This window comes from Haliaeetus leucocephalus, unplaced genomic scaffold (genome assembly GCF_000737465.1).
Source record: "Haliaeetus leucocephalus isolate CR32 unplaced genomic scaffold, Haliaeetus_leucocephalus-4.0 Scaffold306, whole genome shotgun sequence".
In the NCBI taxonomy this organism is placed as follows: Eukaryota; Metazoa; Chordata; class Aves; order Accipitriformes; family Accipitridae; genus Haliaeetus; species Haliaeetus leucocephalus.
This window is the reverse complement of record NW_010972742.1, coordinates 5,756,358-5,783,960: the sequence shown is the minus strand read 5'-3', so window position 1 is coordinate 5,783,960 and position 27,603 is coordinate 5,756,358. Positions and strand designations below refer to the sequence as shown.

At 44.6% G+C, this 27,603-nt stretch overlaps 2 protein-coding genes across 3 annotated transcripts; both read right to left on the bottom strand.

Moving 5' to 3' along the window:
- Positions 1 to 938: 938 nt before the first annotated feature.
- ZDHHC12 (zinc finger, DHHC-type containing 12) lies at positions 939 to 13,963 on the bottom strand (the record flags this gene model as incomplete). Its single annotated transcript, XM_010570963.1, has 5 exons — positions 939 to 2,726; positions 3,342 to 3,508; positions 4,814 to 4,900; positions 5,854 to 5,990; positions 13,831 to 13,963. Coding segments are annotated over 5 exons (834 nt in total), but the record flags the coding sequence as incomplete, so codon positions are not given.
- ZER1 (zyg-11 related, cell cycle regulator) lies at positions 11,483 to 27,146 on the bottom strand. Of its 2 annotated transcripts, none has more exons than XM_010570964.1 (16): positions 27,031 to 27,146; positions 25,469 to 25,732; positions 24,445 to 24,595; positions 23,706 to 24,142; positions 22,000 to 22,176; positions 20,765 to 20,879; positions 20,112 to 20,258; positions 19,694 to 19,930; positions 18,777 to 18,992; positions 18,042 to 18,083; positions 17,575 to 17,694; positions 17,050 to 17,165; positions 16,730 to 16,918; positions 15,645 to 15,742; positions 15,146 to 15,248; positions 11,483 to 14,027 (listed from the first exon to the last, which is right to left on the bottom strand). In XM_010570964.1, the coding sequence occupies exons 2-16, from the start codon at positions 25,624 to 25,626 to the stop codon at positions 13,970 to 13,972; spliced, it is 2,364 nt and encodes a 787-aa protein (XP_010569266.1). In that variant the 5' UTR covers positions 25,627 to 25,732; positions 27,031 to 27,146; the 3' UTR covers positions 11,483 to 13,969. The 2 variants fall into 2 exon arrangements, with proteins under 2 accessions (XP_010569266.1, XP_010569267.1); XM_010570965.1 differs by having other exon boundaries at positions 19,694 to 19,867; positions 27,031 to 27,144.
- Positions 27,147 to 27,603: the final 457 nt, after the last annotated feature.

The window sequence follows — 27,603 nt, the reverse complement described above, 5'->3', positions numbered from 1 at the left end:
GATAGCTAAATAATGACAGTATTAATATTGGAAAATCAGTAAGTTAAAGGTGATTTCATTTGCCTGGTAACATATCTTGTAATTATACTTGATAAAATACATTTTCTTCTCTTAAATTCATAGTGTTAACTTGTTGGGCAAAAAAAGGAAGGCTATCTAGAAATAAAGAATCACATTGACAACAAATAGGGATGCACAGCTATTACTCTTTCAGCTTGTCATCAACAGAGGTAGACAGAAGTTGAACTAACACAGTTGTGCTATATCTGGAGATAAGGTTTGGGTGCAGCTAGTGAGTCATCATTATTAAATCAAGGCTGGCCTAAGCACTTCACAACGTAGAAAGGTAAGAGCTATGTTTGTGCAAAACAGAAATAATTCACACTGAACCTAAATTTCCTATTATCAGGGCCAAGTATAACTGCTTCTGAAAATTCCCACATACAAATATCCTTTCAACCTCCTGCTCTGCCTTGCAGCGTAATGGTCCATTTAAAGCAGGATACACATTTTCCTCACTCTTGTTTGAATAGTAATGGTTGGCTTGCTGTTGGCCCCTACAGTGCATTTTGTGACTTTACAGAGGCCTTGACCTTAAGAAAAGTGGTAAGTAGCACAGTGGATTGCTAGCACAGGTGAAATGTAGAACTTGGGTTCAAAGAGAGAGGCATAAAGAACCAAAAAAGTCATACTTAATCTTTAAATTTATAGTTTATAGTAAAAAAGACTGTAAATTACCATCCCAGTGCATTTTAAAAAGAATTACCAGAGCAAAACTATGTTTTGAGCTGTAGTACCTGCTGACAAATTTTTATTTGACTAATACCTGAAGAACCAGAAATTGTTATGTGGCAGATGAGCCATACTTTAGCAGGTACCACACTGACACAAACAAACTTTAGAATCCTTTCTGGAAGGTATACCATTGTTATGAAAATAATTCTTAGTGTTCCGATATCCCTCTGATAAGAGTTTCTACCCTGAACAAGCCAGACTGGACACAGATTACAAACTCTGGAGTTGGTCAAAAAAGGGATCCTTCTGCTGTTTTTAAGCTGCTTTTGGACTATTGTGCTGTATTAGTGGCTATACTGTCCTTTCATGAGTGCTTGTCAACTTTAAACCGTGAGTGCATCTTACCAGCTTGCCAGATGTGCTCCTGAGCTGGTGTTATTTCCTGAGCCAAGGCAATTAAAGCACAAAATAATTTTAACTAAGGTTTTGTTGTAGTGCTGTGTTTTTGTTTTTTTGGTTTTTTTTTAAACAGAAAAGGGTGAAGACTAAAATTCACACCAGAGCCTTTTCTGTCTTTAAAGCTAAAATTGGTCACCCCAAACTTCCTTTTAGTTCCTCATGGAAACTTGGAAGTATGACCTTTTATTACAATGGAAAACAAGTAGGCTTGCTGCTGTCCTAGAAAGCTGTCAGCATCCCCTCATCTCAATGAAACAAACAGAACCTAAAATCTTTCCTCTTGCATTGAAACTTCATATTCTTTTATTCAAATTTTACTAGTATGTTGAGGTAGTAGTATTACCAGCAGTGTTACTTGAGCTAGGCAAGAAGTACGCACCCCACAAGCTACAGTAAAGGCCTGAGCATGAAATTACCTGCAGAAATAATTCAGTGGGCAAGTTATTACTTTTCTGTCCAAAGAAGAGTGGATGGTATCATTCTTTGCTGACTTGATTCAAAATAGTCTGTGAATTGTTAACAACACCATCAACTTGAAGAAAAAACTGTTATGAAGCTGGTCAGGGCATCACAAAGTACAGGCTAATTATCTCATAAGCTGAATTTGGTGCTTTACAGCCATTTCTCATGCACGTTATTAAGCCTCAAATCTTTGTGAAAAGCATTAAGTTGAGGCATGTGGTCAAAATGAAATTTGCTTTTGACTGTCCAAATATTTACTCAAATATTTCTATTACATGTCCAACACTACTGACAAAAGGCACTATGGTTCTCACAGTGAGAACTATGTTGAAGAAAGGCCACAGGAATTATATTGATTCTGGCTGGTATTGTCTCTAATAGCTGCTGCTCCCTTGCAGCAAAAGGAGAGGGAAACTTTGGGAAAGAGAAGTGAACATGGATGCTCACACTACTCTTGCATCTCTTCTGGAGAGATGTGGACGCAGTTAACAAAAGGAAGTAAATTTAGAGAGATACCTTTGCTCACTCCAGAAATCAGCTCTGCTGGCCTTCCCAGAACCAGTGTCTCCCCTTTAACAGTGTTATTTGTATACAAAAATAACCCTGACTATCCTTGAAATGTAATGTGCAGGATGAACAGGTTGCATAGTTCATGATGTACTAAAGTTCCGTGCAAGGGAACAGCAGCAATTGCATCAGCAAAGCTTTACCTAGCAACCTGCAGATGTGTTGGCACTCTACCAGGTAGGTACTACTATGACTAGACAGGCTCATCGTTCCTGTGAAAGTAGATTTTCTCCCATGTAGTGAGGTGGCATGAACAGAAGAATTTCCAGAAATTGAGGACTACCCCTTGGTCAAAGGGATTCTCCAACTCAGAGTGTCGCAGGTAGGAGATGCGATGATGTGACATGAATTCCCAGGTGGTGGTGTTGCATGAGATCAGATAGAGGTGTGACATAAGCAGCAGCAGGACAACAATGGTGAATATGACTATCAGGAGGAAGGACATGAGGAGGAATATGTTGTGCTGCAGCCAGTCCCAGGACTGTTCAAAGTAGAGGCCTGACCTTTCAATTCAAAGAGAAATAAATTCACAGTTAAAGATGTAGAACTAGTTACATAAGCCAAGCAAACCTGATGTCATACTTAAGTTTGACTCATAACTAGTGAGCTTCTGATAATCATGTACTACAGAGAGTTAATATACTATAAACTCTTAAGAGACTGCACCAGTAGTGACTTAGATTCTCAGAAGTTTAAAAGATGCTGGTTCCCCTGACAGCTGAGAGACAATCCTCTTCAGTTAACTCCTCTCCTGAGCAGGTGTACAGGTGAAACCCCACTGGAGTCTCCAGTACTTTGATTTGTAAACAAAGATCATATTACAGTAACTGAAGCAAAATTAGTTAGCTTTTGTACTGTTGTTAATTTAAGCTTAAGACAAAGATGAACAATGAAACCCAAATCATCAGATTCTGCTCAACTATTGATGAGCTAAGTTGTCCCTCAGCAGACTAGGGAACTCAGAAAAGCTGATCTCCAGAATGCAAAAGAGGGTGAAGATACAATGCAAATCCAAAGCCAATCCAGTCACTATGTTCTACGTAAACCCTTCACAGGGCTCTATAAGCACCAAAACTTTTAGCAGTCTCAGAGGTCAAAGTGCTGACTCCAGGTCTTACCAAGCAACGTGACCTCCCCACAGCAGAACTATAAGCTGCACACTCAAGTAGACTATGAAGAGGGGGTGATTATTCTCTCCTACACAGTTCTCAATCCAGGGACAGTGATGGTCATAACGCCGTACACAGTGTTGGCACAGCTGGCAGTGCTTGGCTCGCATTGGTTGCTACAAAACAAAACCAAACAAACACTAGTAACAGTCCACTGGTTCAACTCACTGTTTGGTAGAAGAGAACATCATGCAATATAGTCTTCCTCCACAGCAGTACTGTCCCAAAAGCACTCCATTTTGACATAATAGCACAGCATAAACATTGCTAAGACAACTAAAGGGGATCATGATTCCCCTGATACAGATATAAATGAGTGAGATTCAAATTAAATGAGTCTCCCACACTACTTCTATCTATACATTTTCTTTATTATCTACCTATTTATAGGAAGTCCAGTGTGCAAAGGAGGGAGATAGACCCAATCAGTCTATTCAGGAAAGCATGAGCAGAGTATTGATGTGGAAAACTAGGACCACTGCTGTCAAATAAAGTGAGCAGGGATGGGATGTTTTCATGGGACTGCATAGAGGAGGAAAGTGTCTCTGCTTCTGTGTGAATACAAGACACTTGCACAGGAAAGCAGATCAAGTACCAGGAACAGAGAAGATGAAAGATCTGGCTCAGAAAAGTAGTGCCTCCTAGGATTTGTTCCTGAAGCGTATATATGTTTTGCCAGCTTTTCCACTTGCAATAAGCTCACTTCTCCTGGTAGATATTCTTCAGGAATTTATGGAAGCTGAGATAATGCTTGATTTTATTAAACTGATAAGGATCACTCTGAAAACAGGCCTTTCTAGGCTTTAGGCAAACTGTTTTAAGAGCTAATTTAATTGCTCTAATTTTTCCTTCATACTATCTTTTACAATTCAGGCTAATGTTTTGTTGTTTTTAGGCCTCCAAAAAAGCTCACAGCTACCAGCAGTTCTTGTATGTTATGCTCAACTGCCTTTCTGACTCTCTATCAAGATATCTTCAAAATAACCTTTTTGACAATACTGTAAGGTCTGACTGACAGGGCAGTAAGAATGTGGAGTACAATTTTCCCATGGCAAAAGAAGATCCTTGTTTCTGTGAGCCAGCAGGGACTTATTTCAGCCTTGGAAAACTAGCATACATGCCAATGTCCATCACTACTACCTCTTTAGCTACACAATTTGTTTGGATCACTTTTCAATTCAGGACTGTACCAGAATTCAATTTGCTAGTTGTATTTACTTTTTCTGTGAGTTTTTCAGCAGGAGAGTGACCCTTTGACAGAATTAATCAGATCTGCCATGCCTCCAAACCACTGAGCAGTGAGCAGCAATGATAGAGCAGAAAAACACTGGCAACAGCAGCTGAACAAAGATGTTGCCAAAAAAAATGTAAGCTTGCAAATCACTCATCCCATTCTTTTCTAGTATGTTATGAATGCCTACCTTCACCATGCAGTAACCACAACGCCGCATCTTAATATGAGTTGGAACTTGGGCTATCACCATACTTTGTTCTTCACTCTTGCCTGCCTACAAAAAAAGAGAAAGGGAGTGACTAAGGAGGTTTTGTGTGCAGCTGTCTTGGCATGACTGGGCTGTCTGGATCCTTTTACTTAACAGTTACACAGTGCTGGTTATCTCTGTTATTAGGAAGGTTAAACAAAATAATGCCTTAGCATTCCTACAGAAGCTGCAGACAGTTAAAGTACAGAGAGAGAGAACAGGCTACTGTAACCATCAAAACAACGTTTACACAGAGGCAGAAATAATTGTGGAAAAGATACCACAGCAATACTAACACTATGTTTTGGGACAAAAATAAACAAGGTTAGACTTTACTTCCAAAGACAATAATGATGTCTTTTCAGTAAAAGCAGTGCCACTTATCCATAACACAGCCAAGATTTACATTAATGATGGATGATTAAAATTGATAATGCTTTTGTTCTACACAAACAGTAAGGCAGTGAACCTGGAGTAGGCTGTCTCGCAGTTACTGAATCTTTGCATTTCCATTTACTTCACTGTAACTTGTTTGTGTACATGTCCTCTGAGAGGGCAACAAATCTATAAACAGTTCGATAAATAGAGCTGCAGAGAGCACCTTCTTCCATGCTTGCTGTTCAGATTGGGTTTTTTGCACTTGTACCACTTGGTGGTGGTTAGCATAAAATAGGTCATGTATACATTCCATAGGGTACTGCAGCCTCTGATGCAAGAGAGGACTTATGCTCAAATGGCACAGTGCACTTGCAACAGGAGTGTGGTGTAAAAGACATGCCTGAAGTCTGTGAACCCTATTGCTGTTACAGAATACGAATCGGGGACTGTCTGGCCTAATCTCCAATGGTCTGTGTATGTTTCCTTTATGCCAAGTGCAACAGAAACTTCCAGATTGTTCTTATCTAGCAGAGTGAGAAAAAGAAAGCAAGCCTATAGATTTTACAGCCTCACCACTTTCTTCCATTCCTGAAGGGCTATACCTTTGCTTCCTCTTCAGCCTTAACAAAACCCGGATCCATGAGAGACACCTTAAAGTACAGCAGGACAGAGCACAAAACCAGTAAGACGAAGATCAGTGGCTGCAGCAGCTCCCCGCGCTCCTCTTGCTTTTGAAAATCTGAAAGGTACCCCCCCCAAAAAAGAGAGCAGTAGTTCCTTGTGAAGCGCTTAGGATTTTTCTCTCTGACTTTAACAAAGGGGTCCCGCACCTACAGGGAGGGGGAAAAGGGGAGAAATCGGGCGGCCAGAGGGCGTGGGGTGCGACGGGGACAACCTGGTAACGGAAGGGGCTCCCCAGCGCCCCACAGCCCCCCCTCTGCCCTCAGGGGCCCCCGCAGGGCCCAGAAGCCGAGCCAGGGCGGCGAACACCCCTCCTTTCCCCCGGGCGCAGGGGGCCGGCGCGGCCCGAGCCGGGGTCGGAGCCGCCTCACCTCAGGGGCGCGGCCCTCGGCCGCCCCCTCCCCCGGGGCGGGCAGCACGCCCCCCTCCCTCCCTCCCTCCCCGCCACGGCCGGGTGTGAGGCGAGGGGAGCGGCGGCCCCGCTTCACCTGTGCGGTGCAGGAAGAGCCCCAGCGCCAAGCCCCCGCTGAGGGCTGTGTGCGCCGTCCTCACCCACAGCCCGCCGGCACCCATGGCGCCCGCCGGCCCGGAAGGGCGGGCAGCGCCCGAAGGCGGGGCCTGGCCTGGCCTGGCCGGGAAGCGGGGCTGGTTGCTCTCCTCAGGGCGGTCGCCTGAGGTGGTCCGGACCGCCGAGGAGGGGCTGAGGGCCCGCAGCGGGGCCAGGGCGGGTGCTGACACCTCAGGATCGCCCCCCCCCCCCCCCCCCAGGGGGAACCGGGGTCTCTCTCCTCCCCGCCCTGCGTTTATAGGGGGAAAGCCTGGCTGCGGCCCGCGGGCCGCCTTTCTTCCCCTCACACCGCCTGCCCGTCTTTTGCCCTGCAGGCTGGCCCTCCACCTCGGGGGCCTTTCCCAGGAGAAAGGTGCTTTCCTTCAGCCCCCCCCCCCCTTCCCGCTTGTCCTCCCACCCCGACCCCCGGGCTCTGCACGGCCCCGCGGCTGGGTTTCATTTCAGCAGGTATTGCGGGGAGCGCAGGGTGGCTGGTAAAATTCCTCTGCACCCGAGGCAAATACTGCTACAAGGAGATGCGGGCTATAGAAGGGGTCTCGCAGGGGTGTGCTGTTGGAAGGCGAGGGCTGGAGGTGCCGTCTGAGTGAGATGCTGCACTGCGTTGACTCCGGTCTCGCCCCTTTTGATGATTTCATCTGTTGATTTCCATCCCCTCGGGAGAAAGGCAGAGGTCGTGTCGTGCCTGGCTGAACGCGTTTAGGTAGCCCTGTGAATGTAAACGGAGCTTGGGAAGTGCCTGACATAACTTTGGTAGGAGGCTGCCGGGGTGGGATTTGATCTACCGTCAGATGTCTGCAGCGAAGACGTTCGCATCTGAGCGGGGTCGTTGGCTCCCCTGACAGCAGCAGAGGGAAGCAGGCATGGCTAGAGAATGGTTCTTCTCATCTGAAAGCAGTTGAATTGCACCTTAGATGTGTTTTTATCTCTTGCTAATAAAAAAAAAAAAGCCAAGAAGACTAGCTTAGATGTATACATTTACAATTTGAGTGTCTGTCTATTTAGGGGAGATGAATCTCATCACAGACCTGTAAAAATTCTGAAATCAATGTTTTCTCTTTAAACTCTTTTCAGTTTTAACATAGATGTATCTTTCTGCTTTTGTTACCTTCTTTCCCAGTAAAAATTTGGAAAGAAAAATCACATTCTTTGCAAATTTATCCTCCAGCACCTGAAAAGTAGCTGATTCCTTGGTATTGTTTGACCACAAATGGTGCATTCTTGATTATTTTAGTCTCTTTAAAGCGAGCCGGTGGCCACCTGCTGATTCCAGGAAAGCACCTGGCTGCACAGGTTACTTAAATGGTTTATCTGAGACAGCTGTGCTGAAAGGTTAATAAAAATTGTAGTCTGAATTTCCAACAATCACTCAAATCCTTTTGCTTTCTGGTGTGTTTTTTGTTTGTTTGTTTGTTTTTTGTTTTATTCTAGGTAAATGCAAAACCTACAGAAATCCTCCTTCAGACACCTCATAGACTGCATCAGCACTTGCCAAACCTCATGTACAGAGTTTGTGTGTGAGATGGCCCTGCTACTCTGCCTGCTTTAAATATCCTGAAAATCCTCCTGTTCCTTGAGTTGCAAAGGAAGCCTTTCAGAACAGTAGGAAGCTCGGAAGAGTAACATCAGGCTGCCTACAAACAGAAAGAAAAGGTGGGTAGTATCTCTCCGTTCTTTGCAGAGAGGTGTAAATGTTAAAGCTTAATGAAGGCAATTTGAGTAGTAACGATATTACCCACTTAAAAGTAGAAACATTTTTATTTTCTAGAATAATCTGTCCTACGGAATGTATTCTCGCTTTGTGATTAGAATGATTTGGTGCATGTTACCGTTTTTATCTTTTCTTACAGCTTTGAAACCTGTTTTACAGAGATCAGAGCTTATCTCTATCTCAAGGGTTTCAACCTAAATGACTGGTTGAAATTAGGCTTAGTTCTAGAAAGCCTCTACTAGCAGGTTTCTGAGCAGACAATTTAGATTCTTACAGCATTCTAGCTAGGAATTTCATGCTGTTGGAAGCCTAAGGTATCTCTCTCTACTCCTACAACATGGTACGTTTTCAGCTTCCTAGAGGCAGTTCAGTTTCATGTGATTCCTCCTCCTACTTCAGCCACCTAGAGTCTGATCCTTTAGAGTTTACAATGACCATTGAATTAACCGGCAGTTGAACCCTTGCAGGACCAGGGTCTTAAGAAGAAAGTCATGCTGGCCTCAAAGCAGACTGACTGTTTTAAGCTAGAGTGTTTTCTTAAGCACTCAGCTTCTGCCCACTTATAAAGCTCAGGCTGTGGAATGCAAGCCACAGATCCGTTACAGAGTTCAGAGGCAATCTGTACAGACAAATATTGTTCTGATTTTTTTTTTCTCCTCTCACATAATTTCTTAACAATACTCTCTTCCTCCACGCCTCTTTTCTATTGACAAACAGTATTGTATCCCTTGGAGTGATGAAAGGAAAAGCCACTGAACTGCATCATCAACACATGGCAGTTCCTTTCATTTTTAATGAAATATATGACAGCAAATGGACCAGTAATGTACCTAAATAAACCACATTCATAGACCAAAGGAAGAAGACATTGTTAAGCACTAGGTTTAATACACAGCGGGTATCCAATGGATACAACAGAAAAGTTAATTCATTCAGAATTGTAAGGAAGCAACAGTTGTGCATTATTATTTTTTTGCTTGGTTTCACCATGTACAAACATTTGAACCAGGCCTCTCAACATTAGGCAGGTCAATGGACAGAGTAAAAGCAGATGCTTGCTCATTATAACTGAGGTTATTTTCTTTAAGCAAAACAAGGAAATACATATTTGGTTAGCTTAAAAACTTTTTTTAAACAAGAAAAGAATTACAGAGAGAATCAGTACAATTATATGAAATGAAAATATAGTCTGCTAAAGCAGAAGTGTTTCAGTTCAGCAGGAAATCTCTCTCCCTCGTTCCTTTTTTTTAAGTGCCGTCTTCTCATCCAGCCCCCACGTTGCTTTTCATCCATTCCTGATGACCATTACCCTCTGTGCTTCATACACATTGTTGTCGTGGAGACCAGCTGTTTCCCTACTTTTAATTCTCTTTTTTCCAACACAAGCTACCCTCCAACACCTGAGCTGTGGCAGGCTCCTCCCTAAACAGTCTCAAGAAAATGTCTTTTCTGTGGAGTAGTGCCTGAATGCAGTGCCCCTATAGCTCTTGCTCCACTGGTAATTAATTGCCTTCTTCAAGTGGTGAGAGGGAATAGGCTCACAGCTCCAAGACTTTTCTTCCCACTCATCTTTTGCAGAGACTAGAGTGGCTGCAGCAGAAGCCCAACCAAGGTGACAAGCTGGGTAGCATTCAGTGCTGAACAGGTATAATTTCAGCCAGTAGGTAGGTGCAGAGTACTAACAGCCATGGTGCAGATGAATTATCTGCAGTGTTACTAATTGCCACAAATATCAGCGCTACACTTTCTTGGCTTGGTGTAGATAAGAAAGGCTGGTGCTGTTGGGTGCTAAGCCTCATACAAGTAGATGCCAATCTGTATAAGCAATTCCTCCCACAGATCTTGTAAAATGGAAGCACTTGTGGAAAGTTGCTCACCAATTTGCTCTCTTATCTGTTCCGGGGAAAATGGCAGACACCTGACACCCTGCATGCTGAGGACTGCTGTATCATTGACTTGGGCCACTGAACAACGAGGCATCCTCCAGCTGGGAAGGAAACTATATACAGTCAAGGTAGAGGGTTCCTTTGTTGGCACTGTCTCTGCAGTGAAATACTGAGTTGTGTTCATGCTCTGCTTGCCAAGCTTTTGAATATTAAAGGAAATGTAGTAGTGAAAACATGAATAAGAATCTGAATAGGACAACAACTACAGAGCACAAGGAGCCCCTCTGCTGAATCTTTACACACTATGAACTCCTCTCCAGCTGGATTTTCATTTGACAGGAAGAACCCTGTTCTAGTTTTCTGGGCAGGGTTGGTCGTTGGCTTTGTAATTCTGTGTGGAGTTGAAGTCTGCTGGTTCATTCCTTCGATCCAGCAAAGCTGGAAGGCCTGAGAGGCTTCTCTGTAACAGCTGAGCATTTCAGGGTATCCAACTTCCCCTTTTACATTAGACCTTCATAAAAAATCAGCCACTTTGCCCTCCCCTCCTTTGCAGAATATTGGTATGATGGCTGCAGACAATTATCCTGTTCTGTCCTGAGTGCTGGATCTACGGCAGCAATTCATTAACTCCTCTTTGCCTCCAGAGAGTGCTTTCAGGTCATGGTACATGCATTATGCCTAGAGTGCAACAACTCCTGTTGTTTCAGTTAGGGAAACCAAGGTACAAACTAGTTTCAAACTTCCAACTACAGGAATTCCTGGATTATGCTCAGGTGTTCAGAGGATAACTTTCTCTCTTTTGCTCCTTACCGAAAGGGAAATGTTATTTTTCAGCTCACAAAGTCTGTTGGCTTGAAGACATTGAAGCTTGTAGCCAAAGTTCATGTTACTCTAGCAGGGATGCTATTTCTTTTGAAATGCTCTCTCAGGAATTTACCTTGCTGGTGGCCTGACTCAAAATCTTATGTGTACCTAGCTGTAACAGACCAGTTATAGTTCCCCCTTCCCCCTGGTATCGGTGACAGATTTCAGAAAGCTAAGCTTTTCTGGCAGGCTGGCCTGACTCCATTAATCTCCATGTTGCTGGGAATTTGAAATCTTTTTATCCTGATTCAGGCTCAGGTATAGCTTGATGAGGGTATGTGAGCAGTGAGGACAGAGGTTATCTTTACAGTGTGAAACAAAGGTTTGTTGTAGCTTAGATCTTGTTAGTTTGGGATACCATGGTCCAGCATGCAGCAGGTGAGACTTCAGTCACTGCTGAACTTATAGGGGCACTGGTTTGAAAAACCCAAACCTTTGGGGTCTTGAGGCAGATGGAACCAAGCCATGGGTTGTTCATTAACCTTGATGTAGTTGTGCCAAAATCACAAGAGTAAAGCCTGATTACAATGCAAGGCTGAGGTCTGCTCTAGCTGAGATGGGAGTTCCTGAGCTCCAGCTGTCTCCCCAGTGTGGCAGCTGCATTCCAGGAACATGGGTTTCTCATACCTCTCGCATCTGTGATGTGTCCCCTTCTGCCCCACTCCCACCTTGCCAACATAGGCAGAATCTTGAGTGCTCTTTGTCATGTGATTCAAGATTTTTAGTGGCAGGAGCTTTCACTATATGGGCATTAGAAAGGAAGAAAGCCTAGTGGGTGGCACTGTCATGTGAAACAACTTCAAAAGGACAGCAGCACTAAATAGAGAATTAAATGAGCAAAGCCTGACTCCCCTAATGCACCGAGGCTGGCTGGCAGTACTTGCAGCCTCTCTTAGTTTTGCATCCAGGAAGAAGATTAGCAAATGTTATACAGAAAACAGATCTTGAAATAAGCTTGCCTGTCTCAAAGCTCATAGGGACGCAAAGTCTTGGGGAACAGGAATAAGAGAGAGAAAAATACATTTCAATCAAACGACTGCAAAAAAGTATAATTCGTCAAGTTTTGCAAACCATATGAAAACAATTCAAAAGTGACACAAAAATATATATAAGTTTGAAAAATACTTAAAGAAAAAAAGTACAGATCTCACAATATCAAAACAAATGATGTATGCTTAAAAAGGAAAAAAAAAAAAAAAAGACATCGAATAACACCATATTGGCAGAAAAAGTAAACCTCTCCAGGGCAGCTGTGTTCTGTCATTTAAAGTGTCAGTTTGTGTATCTAGGATCTGTCTATAATGTGCTCAGCAATGACAACATTAACTCTGAGCATTAGAAGAACCTCATAGCAGCGAGTCAAATCTGAGAGCAATGTATACAAGGGAAGAGAGCAGCGAGGCTGTGCTCAGAGGCCTGAAATGTCCCAACTCACATAGCCATGGTTTCCTTACTGCTACCAGATAGAAAACCTTTTCTAAGGGAAGATTTGTGAATTGTGAAAGAACTGTGGCAAACACAGGGCTCTAAGCGTGGACTGCACACTGTGTCGTTGAGTGCCCTGCTGTGAGGCAAACCCTGGCCTTTGGCTTCTTGAGCCTTTATAGGTCTGGAGTCTTACAGGTGAAGACCACCTTAGTGGGACTCTCCTCTTACCTGCATCACATAAATTGGAGTAATACTGCTGATACAAGCAGGACTGCACTGGTTAGTGCTAGTGGGAGTCAGATAAGAATAGGGGCTTTTGCTTCCCAGAAGAGGGGGAAGATGTTGGGGTGGAACAAGAGGTGCTGTTTCATGGGATCACCCTCCAAAGGGTGCCTGGAGACTGCCCAGTCTCAGGAAAGAACTTTAGCACCTCCAATTACAGCACTTGTGCTGCAGTGAGCTTCCTATAAAGAGAGATTACTTTGCCACTGAGCACGGCTTCCACTGATGCAGAGCAAAAAAGAGCAGAACAGCTCCAGTCCATTATTGGGACTTGCACAAGTGGTACAAGCTGCTCTGGACTGGGCCCTAGTAGAGCTTATTATGAAGAGGGGAAGAATGCTCTCTGGCATTTGTAGCCCTTCCCCATAAAACAGACACAACTAAAAAGGTGGTGAAGGACTGGAATGAAGATGTGTAGCCCTTTGTGAACAAACCTTGTTCCTTGTTGCACAGGCTCCCTTAGAGAGAAAAGCTCTGTGTTGCTAAGGATGTGTAACTGGTTTTACTGGTCATACCTGACCTTACAAGGCTGGGTGGACTGGCAGATCCTACTGTACCACCAAAGGGGACAAAACAGACCTCTTGACTCTAATGGGAATGTCTTAATTCCAAATGACCCACATACAGTTAGCAATGCTTCCATTAATGTGAGTCTTCTCTAATAAAACCCTTAAGGGAGTGAATTGACTTGAAAGATATTTCTTCCCCATTTCTTCCACTTACAAATATCACTAAAAAGGTCAGTCCTTTTGGTCTAACTCTCTGGTATTGTGTCCCCCAACCTCTCTAACCAAATAAATAACTCATCACTGCCTGTAACCCCATTGAGCAGCCAATACCAATTCAGGACTGGTGTTCTTGCAGACATTACAGGACCTCATGCAATACAGCAAAAGGGAATTTTCTAAAAAGTGGAAATAAAAATGTCACACTAGCGATCACACAACTAGGTCTTCAAGCTCATGATCATTTGAGGCTCTCTGTGTGGTCTAAAATCAAAACGTTAAAAGATACATAATGTAGTTGTCTTTGTTTTTTGTTTTCTTTTTATACAGAAATCATACACACAGAACTTCAACCTGAAACTTCATAACAAAAAAGTCCACTAATTTAAGGAAAGCATTTTGTTGTGCAAAAAGTCCCTCCCCCCTCCCCTGTTCACCTTCATCTACTGAGGGTCTCACACACACACATAAAGTTTCCTTCCAACAGGCGAGTTGGTAAGAAAGAGTCCTCCCTATATACAGTGAATTAGAGAGAAGCTGGATACAGTGCTGGCAAGAGGCATTAGATGATTGCCTCTATCTGGAAGTGTCCATGTTCTCCTCCTTAAAGTTACTGCAGTGCTCTATAACTTTCCTATGGATAAAACAAGGACAAGGAGAGAGGGTTTAGTTTAAAGCTTATTGCATGACAGTTGTGGGACAGTAACGTAAGAACTGTCCAACAGCTTGCTCTCTATGTAAATGTATACTATTTGCAGCAGGCAGTCTCTTCTGAGATATGTTATCAACCGATATTTGCATCAAAACCAGTATACTCCACAAAAGCAGCTTAGAGCTCACAGTTCATCCCCTTCGGATTTCAAGTCATGTTAGTATACATCCAGATCTGCATGTGACTGTTCATTTATCACCCCCATATCCAAATCATCAGATAACTTTGAATCACATCAGGAAACACATGCATACAGGTGTTTGTCCTTCACTCTGCTGTCATCTGTCCCTGCTTTTCCTATTCTTTTCATTTACCATTCTTGCGCTGTCCCATCACCATATACAATCTGCCTAACTGTGAGAGTCTTCTGCAGGCTTCAGTCACCTCCAGCATTTAGCAACCCTTCAGCTATGGGGAATGCCTGCTGCTCACCCACAAGGCATGTATTCCCAGCCGATCTCTACCGCTCTTTAATATTCATCCTGCAGGTATGAAGTTATAGCTCTCAGTCTGCCAAAGATGAGAAACTGCAGCTGGCTTTTAAAACTCTATAAGATTGACTCCAAAGGAAGGTCACATAACATAACAAAGTAAGTTGGGGAAGCTCACAAAGGTAATGGACTCTCTCCACCTTTTGAAAAATCCTCTCATTTTAACTGTGCAGTTAGCAGTTTTACTGACAGGCCAATATGATTGTGGAGCCAAGGGAGCCCACACAAGTATGGAGAATAGTGCTGACTGGAGACTGTCAGTGTAAGACATGCAATTAGCCATGTGGCTCCCCTGTGCAACAAGCCACTTCTGTAACCAATCTGCCTGGCATCCATCAGCCCTGAATGACCTGTGTGTATTGTCCACCTATAAACACCTCTCTAGTGTTCTGGTTTTACCCTCTTTTTTCCTGCTCTTCTCCTATGTTTGCTTCTTACCTCTTGTACACCTCAGTACAGGCCTTTCTTTGGTAGTCTTACTTGATGTAGAAGAATAAAAACTAAACTAAAGCTAATTGAATGTTTGATGATAGTGCATTGGTTTCCTACCGGGCCATTTCCTTGGTCTCTTGCCGTGCTGAGGCCATTTTAATCATGTCCTTCAGAAGGGGAATCCCACCTTCTTTGATCAGCAGTGGGCAGTACTTGTCAGCTGCAGAGAAAAGAATAAAACAGGTCCTTGTAAACCTTCACAGGAGTGGTATAAAGGGTGGCAAGACGGGAAGGAGAAGCCTGTGGCCTGAGAAGCCACAAAACTTTTCTTTTTTATGGAGCCAGCCTGCTAGGTGTGCCCTGGCTGTGAAAACGACAGACACAAAACAGCTGAGAACATAAGAGCATGGCCAGAAGGATCAAACATTGAAGGCATTTCCTATGCACTAAGTCTCATTGTTTTTTGTTTGGCTGTGCTGCCTGCACATTCCTGCATATTCAAAGAAGGTTCTCTACCTACATAGCTAAGCTGGGAAGACTTTTTCAGCTAACCAGCTCAGATTCACACCCTCAACTTCTACAGTGCAGTGGATGTGATTTTGAAAAGGGAACTTACGGTAGACAGAGACCAGGTTATACAGTGCCCAGGTAGCCCAGTGCTGGCTGACTGGGGAGATCCCTTGTGGAAGAAGTCGAAGGATTGGTTCAAATGACCTGCACAGAAATATTGCAGAAGTTGTTAAAAATCCAAGAGCTGCTTCTTTCAGCACCTTTGCCACTCAAAGCAATACAAACTCTGTGCTCATAGATACCACAGCAGTAAATCCATTGGCATGTCAAAGATGCTGGCATCAAAGACTAAGTCTGTGTCACATGGCAATACTGGCTGGCTTACAGGTCCTACCACTTTAGCATAAACATGCTGCCCAGATAAATAGCTGCAACAAATGCAACCGAGTCCAAGAACTGATTTCCATCCTCTTGTCAGTCATTTCCTCACAGCAGCTGAAACCCAGCAGCACTGATCTTTCTGTAGAGGGGCCAAAGCAAAATTATACCCAGCCAAAGCTGGCTGCTCATGTGCAATGGTTGCTGTGCTTCTTCTGACAACAATAATGTGTCTATACTGTAGCTCAGGCATTGGAATGCCATTTGTTCTGGATGTCTGCTAAGCACTAAGAGAATACAGAGTACCTGATACCCTCTTACAGGAAGAGCTTTGGAGGATTCCACCAGTTGTATTAACCCTTGAAGAGATTTCTGGGAACTGTGTCTAAATATCCCCCAGAGAACAGTGAAAGCTACAGCAATCCACGTGACTTTCAGAAGCAAACAGATTTAAAGAGGTGTAAAGGACAGCAGTCTCAGAGGAGAATGCTTAGGCAGTCCCAAATACTCAGTCATGGGTTTCCTGAACTATGCAATTTCACCAGAAACATGCAGGAGAAATTCTGTTGGGCTGCCGCACTTATCCCACAGGAATTGCCAGGCAAGGTGTCTAATTTCAGCAGCCTGTGTAACATTTTTTTCTAAGGAACATGTAAAACCCTCACTAAAGAATATATCCCTACGGGTGTTCCTCCTTCACTCTAAACAGAGCCTCCATGCTGAGCTATATTTCTTCCCTTCTCTCTGTTGGTGCTTGCTTCATGTGACAAACCTGGCTCCTAGGTGAGTGGGCCAAACTTTTCTGTTCCTCACCTGTAATTGATATTTCTCCTGGAGTTGATATCCCAGCTCTGGATGGCTGCCCACATCCTCTTTACAACTTCCTCTCGGTGGGGCTCACATATACCCCAAGCCTCTGGACCATCAAACATGATATGGGAGAGTACACCACAGGCATTATAGGATACCTCAATCCCATCTGCTTTGCTCTCCAGCAAGTTGCTGCCAAGAGAGAAGAGATCATTTACAAGTGCTGATGCACCAAAGGTTTAAAAGTCTCCAGGTGATTCAGGAGCAGAGCTCCAGAGCATTCACACTGCCCCAGCTCAGCTGTTCATTAGCCAGGCACCCACCTGAACACACTGATGAACTGGGAGGTCATGAGCTGTGGGCGGAGCTCCTTCACCTCTGCTACATTGCCCAGGAGGCCCAGCATGTTGCGATGCAGCTCCTGTTTCTCTGGGAATTCCTAAGCAAGCAAAGAACAGGATTATACAAACATAGGGCTGAGAACAAGCAACCCTGGAGAAAGATTGTACAGGATATCTAGAAAGGCTGTGTGTTTGTGGGTAGTCAGCAATGGCTCTTTAGCAGATGCTAAGTGGAACCTCTAGTGTTAAAGATATATGTGAAATGAGAGAATTGAGGGCAGAGCCCATTGTTCTCTGCTGCCCTACTTAAGGGGCACTGTGTACAAGATGGAGAAAGAGGAAGACGTGGTGAGTGTAAGTTTCTCTGTTCTTCTACTATTTGGGTGGATGGATGGGAGAAAGAAGAAAATATGCAAGCTTTTTTCTTTTGTTTGTGCAACATAGGAAGTACTGCTTATAGATCCCGCCCAGGCACCTGCATGTCCACTTAGCAGTGGACATACTTACTTTCAAGCACTCCAAGAACAGTTTCATGCCGCTGTAGTTAAGGAACATCTCACAGTTATCAGGGGTCTCATCAGTGATGTTCCAGAGGGCACTCCAGGAGAACTCCATCACCTGGTCACACTACAGAGCCAAAGAGAAAGGGACAGAAACAGAGCTTTGCTAATGTAGGAGCCCAGTGCAAACCAACCACTTTTGTTTCCTCTCTGGTATCACCATAGATGGCTCCAGAGGTAGGAAAATCTTGTTATTCACTTTCAACTTGTCAGAAAGTGGTTTTTTTGTTTAATATTTTTGCCTCCCTTTCACATTGCCCTGCCCTCACCCTGGGACAGGAAATTCTGTAGCATCAGCTAAGATGCCTTGTGTTTGTTAGAGAAGCTGAGCTGGCACTCTGGACTGATCTCCATGCCTAAGTCAGACTGAAGAGAAAATACTCTCTATATAATGTTTTTGCAGGAAACACTCACCGTTTTATCAGCCAACTTCTTCTGAATCAACTTTAGCATTGTCTGTGGGCAGAGAAAGGGGAACAGTGAGAAATAGTTCAAGAATCACAGAGCTAAAACTAACTGCTGTAGTACTGCAGGGCTGGCTACAGCCAATTTGCAGGCATACACAATTTTGATCCTCTGTAGAGAACCTACTTGATATCTCTTTCTCTAAACCAGTGGAACTGGGTTATGTTCAATGTTGCGAGTATTCACAGAGCTGAACTATGTCACAGTCCCCGAGCTGTTGAGTTTGCAGTCAAGTCAGTTTTGATCTGTATGACAAAGTCTGGAATGTGGTATAACTGCAGCAAAGCGGTGGCCTCTGCAGTACTTTGGAAAGGTGAGTGATATGGGTTGATGTGAGTTGGGAAGCTGTCACAAACTCAGGGAGATGCAGAAGGAGCTAGTCACAAGGTGGTACCAGTTCTGGAAATAATATGATGTGGTGAAGAGGTGAGGTATAAAGTTACGCTGCTTCCCTGCTCTCACAGACAGCCTATCTCTGAGATCATGATTTCCAGTGCTGGTAAGCAAGTAAAAGATGTCACATGGAGGGATAGGTTCTAGGAAAGGTTAGCACTGCTAGGAGACTAGTTCCCTCCCGTGATACTGCACAGTTGGATTGCTGGCTGGATGCATTTGGTGGACTGCTGCAAGGGAATTGTGCTAGCTTGGGTTAAGGGTAAGTAGACACCTTGGGACCATACCAACCATGACAAACCCCATCTTGCCCACAGCTTCTTTATGATCGTTGTCCACCTGGCAAACCAGAGCGTTACAGAGGTGCACAGCGATGCGCTGGATAGATTCATCCTGCCGGCTTTGATTGAGGATGTTCAGCAGCAGCTCATTGACTCGGCGGTACTGGAACTCCAGCTCCTCAGGAATGCTGAAGTTACACAGTGTCAGGCAGCAGTTTCGCTGTACCTGGGTCAAAAGGAAGCAAACACTGGGCCAAGTGGCTACAAAAACATGGACCCCATCACCTCATGTTTCCTTGCTGCTTGGTACTGAAACCATCTTCTTCCTTGACTATGACCGCTAAAATTTCTGTTACCCTCCCATCTAGCACTGTGCTTTAGCTGTGCTCTATCAATACCCTGTATTCTCTCCCTGTCAGTCTCGTCTCACAGGGCTGCATAATCATCCAATGCCCATTACTTTCCTAGCCAATTCCTCACTGCCTGTAAGCTCTCTATGCAGCAGTCGCCATTCTGCAACCTAGTGGCATCACAATGTCAGCTAGCTTCCGGTAGGGTGGAAGATGAAGTTTCTTTCTGTTGACTCGACACCCCTAGCGCCTGCACCCTTTTCACTGCACGGTCAGTGCTAGACATCTATGCTGTGTGTTGTATACACCCTTTGACCACTATTATCAGATAAAAAGGAGCCTTGCTATCATCACTTTCTTCCCCTTGTTCTGGAGAACGCCACGTGGATAAGGAGCACCCTGCATGCAATCCCCATCACTGAGTGAAGGTGAGGAGCAGATCTGGGCAACAGGTTCTCTGGTGTCTGCCTTGGTTCACATCCTGAAGGCTTAGAAGACCCAGATGCTAACACCAGGCTAAAGTCTCAATACAGAGAAGAAGGACTACGGGAGCTGAAGGAGGCTGGGCTGCTCTTACTGTGACTTCCTGGTAGGACTCCATGCCATTCAGCACCACCTGGATGACCTGACGCCGCAGCTTTACGCTCTGCTCCATGCGGTACTCGGAGTTGGTCAAGTAGAACAGTGCCGCGCTGCCTGTCACCTGGATGTTTTTGTCATCCTTGTGGCACTTGAGGGCTGTGATCACCAGCTGCAGAGAAGCAACATGAAGTGCCACTGACATGTTGTGAGTCTTGGAGTGACTGTTACAAGCCTGCAAGGAATGCGTGGCCCAGGCATTGCAGGAACGTGCTTACAAAATGAAGGTACCCAGTTCCACTGCACTACTGGAACTTTCTCCAGAATGGCCTGATATGGTGTCCCAGGGTGAAGAAAAGATTGGGACTGCAAAATTTCCTTTGTCAGGGTGAAGTAAATGCTAGCATGGGGCTTACCTGAAGGGCTCGCAGCAGCTGGCTGCAGCGTTCAATACGGGCAATGTCAAAAAGGAGGTTGATGGCCCGGGAAGTGATTTCTGGCCGGTGTTCAGTGTAAGCCTCAATAGCATTCAGGACTTGCTCTTCATTCTTGTCTCCACTCACCTGGCATAAAGGAACAAAAAGAGTCAGGGAAGAAATGATGGAGGAGGACAACCAACATGAGAAAGGATCTCTGAAAGGTCGAAGCATAAAACTTCCCTCTGTCCTGCTAGTAGGATTAGGCCCAGGATGAGAGCAAAGAGGCTGAGTCACTTCTCAGCCCAGAGGAATGAGAAATGGCACCTCTGGGGCAGGAGGATGCTAGTCACAAGTAAGACTCCTATTGTCTTAAGTCCTTTTCTTGTAGTCACAGACATCCTGGTCCTTCATGGAAGATTCTTCCATGCCCTTCTCTAAGAAGCATGTTTTTTAACCCTTGTAAAAACCATGTGAGGTACAGGTATTGTCTTCTGGCAGTTTTCCTGCATTATCAAGTAGCTATTGAAAGGTCAGAGCTCAGTTGCTGCACCTGAGACCCTAAGAACTCCACTCTACTGGCAGCCAGTAATTTTCATGTTCTTTTCACTTCTACCAAGTACCTACTGCCAATATTTTTGTGGCCTCATTACCTTGTAGGCTGGAATATGAGTCAGGCGGCAAAGAGATGTTTCAAAAAGGCCCAAGAACTGGAGCGGTCGTTTCAGACCCCGGAAGGGAGCAATGCTGCTCTTTGCTGGTTCAATGCTGAGGGGGGAAAAAAAAAAAAGAGATCACTCATGTTGGTACTGTGTTCAGATGTCTCCTGCCACAGACACAGCTATCAGCTCTCCGTTCACTCTGACTGTACTGTGTCTTAACTAGAGTGACAATAGCTACACTTCAGTTGTACATCAGCCAGCTTCTCCTAAACATAACACTAGATATTCATCCCAGGTGATCCTGAGTGAAGGGCTAAATGTGCTGAACAGAAACAGCAGTAAGAATTCACACAGACAGAATGCAGCTTTCCCGGGTACAATTTTTCCTGGAAATTCACTAGCTGGGGTGAACATTTCCTCTTAAAAAAGGGCTGTCAATTTCACTGATCCAAAGTATTTGCAAACTGGACTGCATGTCATCTGATAGACATGCTAGTCTGCTCCTGTGATCGTGCAAGAAGACTAGTTTTGCCATGTTCCTTATTGATCAAGAGCCAGTATTTTTTCATCAGCTCTGGTGGAAAGGAGCCAGTACTGTCCCACTTGTTTGCTTTTGTTCAGTAAGTAGCCAGGGAATAGGACGGCAGAGTTCTTGGCTGATCTGGAAAACCAGAACTCTAGGTATGCCCCTTCGGAAGTGCACCAGGATTTTCAAAGGTTGATTTGCCCAGTATCCAGGTCAAATCTGAAAATATGCCTTCAGATTCCAAGTTCCTAAAACACTCAGCCCTCCTATGAACACTGATGTATTGACTCAGTGTAGAAATGTTCTGTCTTGGAAAAGCCTGGATTTCAGTGAGGGTAAGAATGTTTCGTGTAGAAAATGGGTGAAGGGCTTTGGAGTCCTTTCAGAAAAAATATAAACCACTGCAAGAGATCCCTGGAAGAATGTGTGCGGAGAAGAACCAAAATACTTCTTCAGATATGTATGGCAGGCAGATAGAATGAATTCTTTATTATTCTTAAAAGTCCTTACATGTGTCACATATAGGAATCACAGCTGATTCCCATACCAGTCTTTAGTGTCAGGAGAAACTAGGAACAGTTGTATCCTGCTTTTTAATTAGACCTACAGAATTTGGAAACTTAGGAGAGGGAACGGTTCTTAATTCATCTTTGACTGATCTATCCATCCAAGCAGACCTCAGTAATTGCTGCTTCCTTACCTTGTCTGGCCCATCTTCTCCTCCATGCTTGGGATAGTGCAGTTCTCCAGCATGGTGTGCCCTGAGATATCGAGCGAGGTGAGGTTTACCAGGTTTTCCACAAATAGGTTTAGAACCCGCCGGGTCAGCTTGAATTTGTAATAACTCGACAGATGGTCTCGGGAGATATCCAAGTGCCTGCAAATGACAGAGAGCAACTCAGAGCCTGGAAAGCGTTAGCTGGGGCTTCTGCCTCTCTACCAGAGGAAGATGACAAGCCAAGTGTGATTATTATTTTGTATTTATTTTTTATTATAATTATTTTCTTCACAAGATACAGGAATGTGGTTCTGTAGGATCCAGCAGCCAGGATCTGGCCCTGTGTTTAACCAAAGCACACAAATATCTGGTAGAGGTCTACTTGGAATGGAGCACAATGAATCATTTAGCCACACATCACAAAGGAAACTCCTTCCGGCTCAGGAACTGCCTTTCCCAAGCTCCATCACAGCAGCCACCTGAGCATTTCTGCCTGGTGATTAAGATGCACTAGAGGATCTTTGCATCCTCAGAAACATATGTTGCCTCATCCCACAAATTAAGTTACACAAGTTTTTGTCTGCTTCCCCAATCTTGTATTTTTTCCACCCCAGGCTACTACACTGCCCTGATTTCATTCAGGTATTTAAATGCTTAAGCTTTGGGGAAGCCCTGATGCTGAGTGACTGGTGGGATAAACTGACCAGCCATCACGTGCAGGTGGGGTCCCTTACAGGACAGGGGCTGCTCTTGCCTGCCAAGCAGTAGCTAAGACCCTTGACAGAGACTTTTCCAAACTGCCTAAGACAGGAGCCAACATCTTACTCACAAAAGTGTCTTCTACCTGTTGTAGACCAAGTTTCACTGCAAGTCACTGGGAGTAAAAGAACTTGGATTTTGAAAATGTTATCCAGGATGTTCTGAGACTCCAGGTCATATGTTAACATGGTACCCCCTAGTGTCTGCAGTCAGTAGAGATGATACTAAAGCCATTGCAAAGCATCCTTCGTGTGAATAGTAAGGCCCTTCTCTTTGGCTTTTAAAGTCCTGGATCCCTTTCCTGATACCACTGTGCAGTTTGAATAGCAATTGTCTCAACTCTGTTTCAGGAAGTCATTTCACTGTCAACACTGTTAGGTCAGGAGTGCCTATTTATTTACACTGCTTGTTCCCTTGGTTGCGCCATCCATGCACAGTGTGCTTCCACAGAGCACAGCAAGTAGACAGTCTGAGCTCAGAGCTTTTCCTAGTTTTACCTCAGAATTAGAATTAAACTTTGGACAATCCTGTTTGACAAGTGGTTTGGAGGACTGAGATTCACAGTGTGATTACTGCTATATTAGTTTATGTACACATCTGTAGTAAATTTTTTGCTGTCTCAGGTATTCTGCTGTTCTTTTTTGTTTGGCTGGGGGGGTGGTTAGTTTGGGGTTTTTTTTCTTTTTTTGGGGTGTATGTGATGGTTTTTGTTTTTCTGAGAGGGAGTTTCTGCTAAACGGTGTCCTTCTGCAAGCAAAATGGAGGCTGGCTTTAGACATGTCAGATATGTATAGTGAGTCAATGAGTGAGCCTGTTCATGGGAAGGTTTATAACTTGAAACCAGCAGTGGGTGGCTCTCTGTTAGCAGGCAAGTAGACCACTCACTATTAGTAGGAAAAGGATAAACAAGGAAGAACAGATCTGCTAACCTGAGCTTGCGAAGCTGTGCGATCACTTGGATGTGCTCCTCTGAAAGGTCCATGTTGTAAAGCACTAAGGAAACCAGACTGTCCTTCCACTGGGTCAGAAATCCTACGTCATTCAGCTGGATCCCAGAGAGATCAAGAGCTGCAAGGGAGGCCAAAGGCCGAAGCAATGTTTCCACATTTACCCCTTCGATCAAGCGGCCCAGGTTCAGGAAGCGCAAGCGGCTAAAGCCTTCAAAAGTAAAGTCCTTGACCAAGACCTGGCGAGTGGGGTTCACCAAACAGTCATCTTCACAGCCTCCAGGGTTCTCCTCCTCATAGAAGATATTACAGCAGCCAAAGAGGCTAAGGGAGATAAGTGTGTGGCTGAAGCTCACCAAGGTTTGCAGACTCTTGGCTGTCAGCTTCTCACAGTTAGTCAGGTAGAGTTCAACAAGATCCTGGAAGATGGGAAATTGAAGTTAGAAATATTTCACAGGTAGAGTGCCCACCCTGTTTGCTACACCACCTCCCACTGGGAGAGCCTGAGACCTTGTATCACCTTACTTGACCAGTGTCCCCATCCCATTCCCTCCATTGATTCTTGGAGCTGAGAAGGGAGAAGCTGAGGTTCTCCCAAAGAAAATTTGGATGGTGAAGGATGGAGTCTTGGGAATCTCTGGGTGCCTGGGATTCTAGCTGGTGCCCATGCAGCAATGCTGCTGTGCAAAGTGGCAGCTGGGAGCTGTCAGTGCAATACCACCTGCTTCCTGATGGCCTCCAGGTCCTGGTCCTGCACAATCTGTTCCCGCAAGTGGATCCGAGCTAGCCTGGTGCTCCGGGGATCTGAGAACAGGGTGAAGAAGCTTTCATGGGGTTCAAAGATGCTGTCCGTCTTCACCAACTCCACGTACCTGCATTGGGGTAATGGCATTAGCACAGCACGACACAAAGGCTCTGCTACAGCTCTAGCACCTTCACTGGTTAGAAGAGAATGTGACCAAGTGTGTAAGCACACACACACTCCCTCCTAATCATCCAGAGTAGCCTTTGGAGTAATGGGAGCTGTCCTATTACCTCTTCTTGCACAGAACTAATGGTCCTTAGGAAAATCTCAGGCAAAGATTTGTGCAAGGTCGTGTGTGTATGTGAGCAAACTGGATTCTGGCAAGTACAGACTCCAAGATTTTTTTTTTCCCTAGCTGTTTAAAGCTAGTAATTTGATTTTTTTCACTTTTCAGAAAATTACCTGGCCAAAGTTCTCTGCCAGACTTTGTGGGCAGGAGTTCAGCCAAGAGAGACTGTGATAGCCAAATTATATAAATCCATGGAAACAGGTTGCTTTGGAAAGCTGTGGGAGCAGTAGCCTTAAAATTTAACATCTGTTAGCACTTTGCACTCTTCTTTCTCTGGTTTGAGAGCGAGCTTTAATGCTTCAGTGGTGGGAAATAGAAAGACTCCTTTATTGCTTACTGATGTTCTTGGAAGAAGCAGTGACTGTTTCACTCTGGGTTTACCTATGTGGAAATGGTGATTTCCACAGAAACTAGAATGATACATAGCAGTACATTAGTCCCTGGGGACACTTCCTTCTGAAGTTAATGCAAATCCTTATTTCTAATATGAGGATCAATTGGAAAAAAAAAAAAAGCAACCCTATGAATTCTTTCCCTTTTTTTTCCCCCCCCTTTCCCATCACTCTTTTTAGAGAACTATACTCCCCCTTCCCTGAGCTCCTGGCTTCTTCCCAAACCAGACAACAGCTTCTCCACAGGCCTGAAACGTACTCATTGACAAGTTTGTCACAAATCTCGCTTGGCAAGAAGATGTCAGGATGAAGCCGGAGAGTTTCATTGTCCAGTAGGTAGCAGAGAGTCCCCTCCAAGTTGCGAAGGCAGTAATCGGTGCACAAGGTCATTAGTGACTCGGGGCTATCGGATGCCATCTTGAGGGAAGTTATGGGAAGGGGAAGAGCAGAAGGAAGCTTTTGATTCAGTAGATCCTTTCCTCAAATGAAGTTCCAGGATGAATTTACAAGGACATCAGGACAGCTATAAGCAGAGGGGAAAAAAAGATGCATTGAGAAAGGCACATTGGCAAGTGTCCTGCAAAGCTGTTGTACCAGCAGAATGTTGATAGTTGTATTTACAGCCTGTCACTTGCTGACCTCAAAAGAACCTGCAGCAGTTTGGCCTCTCTGGCAGTATGGCTTTAATTCCTTGGTATCCCCAGCCCCAGGGAACCCTGTGGGAATGAGTTAACATGAAACATGTTTGGAAATGAGGCTACGCAGCAAAAAATGTTGCCTCATTGCAGGGGTTATCTGGCTGACAAAGGCCCTCTGAAAGGGAAGTGGCAGAAACCACATTGCTTGGTTTCCTTCAGAGTGGGTTGGATAAACCACCAGAAAATTTACTGTTGGGACAGTCCTTTGTATGGCCCCAGTGGGATCTGGTGGCCCTGCATCTTGTGCCTGTAATTCTGTTTGCCACTATTCCAAGTGAAGTTTCATGTTCAAGCTGAATGTTTCTCTCTAGCACCAAGCCAGAAGCTTCATGTAAGTCCTTGAACTAGACTGTGAAGTGGATCAGAAGCCACAGAGAAACATACAGACTGGTTTGGCTTCCCTTTGAGTGCAGCGTAAAGCAAGGTTTATGCATGTGCTGGACATCTATACATCCAGCTCCCTGGGACGGACTCACCCAAACCATTCCACATCTGTCACAAAAAAGTATGAGTGACTAACCTGGAAAAAGGCAAGACACTTTTGCCCTTCTTTGGTTTTAGTACAGGATAAAGAAGGATGAGCAAGGCAAACTGGGGGAAGCTATTCCTGTTTATTTTCTTATTTGAAAAAAATCTCATGGCTCTAGTATTAGGACTCACTCACTGGCACTGAAGGATGGCTTGCTGGAGCCTTGGGGGTATTTAGAAGAAGGGACTGAAGACCAACAATGCCACTTCACTTTCAAAGGGTCAAATCACATTAGAAGCAACCCTAATGTGAACTCTTCTATATATTTCCATGGACGCACAAAAATTGTGTTGAAATGTTTATTTTTGATGTAAAACCTGTGTCTTATCAGTACGTATGTCCCTGCTGGCAGTGAGAACATCAGTGGAGTCAGTTGTTCTCTGTGCCGCAGCTGAGCAGCCATTGCTGGGGAAGTTGTTGCAAAATGTCCTTAACTATATTCTGTTTCTGATCTTTATCCTGCAGCTGCGAAGACTGGGACACTTGTCTGTGTCTCCAGCTCTCCGATTCTCTAAAACCTCTGGTGGTCTCTCTTTCCTTCATTCCTACCGTATCAATACAGGGTGGAAAAGTTTTTTAACTCCCTTTCCTCACCTTAATTGCTATCCCCAAAGGCACCTAGGGTGGATCAAGCACCTTCCCTCCTCCCCCTTCAGATGCTCTGTTCAGCCACTGCCTGGGCCATGATACCTGTACGAAAGATCAGTTAAGGCTGTGGATGAGGTAACTTTTCAAATTCGGGCACCAAACGGTTGCTGTGGGTGACAGCAGGACAGCTGTGACCGAGACTTCTGATCCCTCCCTGTGCTGCAGAATGGATTTCCATGCAAATATGAAGGCAGCACAAGTTGGAAATCAAAGCTCTTTTCTTCCTTCCATGTTCTGAGCGCATGCTTCAGCACAAGGGTCAAAGAGTTGGCCAAGGAATTAACCCAACACAGAAAGGAGCCTCTCAATAAGCAAGTGGAGATCGGCAGAACTGCTCCTCGCTCAGCAATGGAGGAACAGCCACGCTGGATCACTCCTGTGGTACACTCACCTCATCTCCCTGGGCCAAATCTCACTCTAGCGTAAGTGGACAAAACCTTACTGGCAGAAGCAGGCACTGGTGCTGAACTTGTCTTTTGGCTTTACTTGAATTTGATCAATAGTTTCTCCTTGCTATAA

Excerpts from the sequence above, each read along its gene's own strand:
- ZER1 (XM_010570964.1), bottom strand. The coding sequence starts at position 25,626 with ATGGCATCCGATAGCCCCGAGTCACTAATGACCTTGTGCACCGATTAC. Across the intron at positions 24,596-25,468 it reads TGTGACAAACTTGTCAATGA|GTACGTGGAGTTGGTGAAGA; the intron begins GTACGTTTCAGG and ends ACCCCAATGCAG. Across the intron at positions 14,028-15,145 it reads GAGACCAAGGAAATGGCCCG|GAAAGTTATAGAGCACTGCA; the intron begins GTAGGAAACCAA and ends TTTTATCCATAG.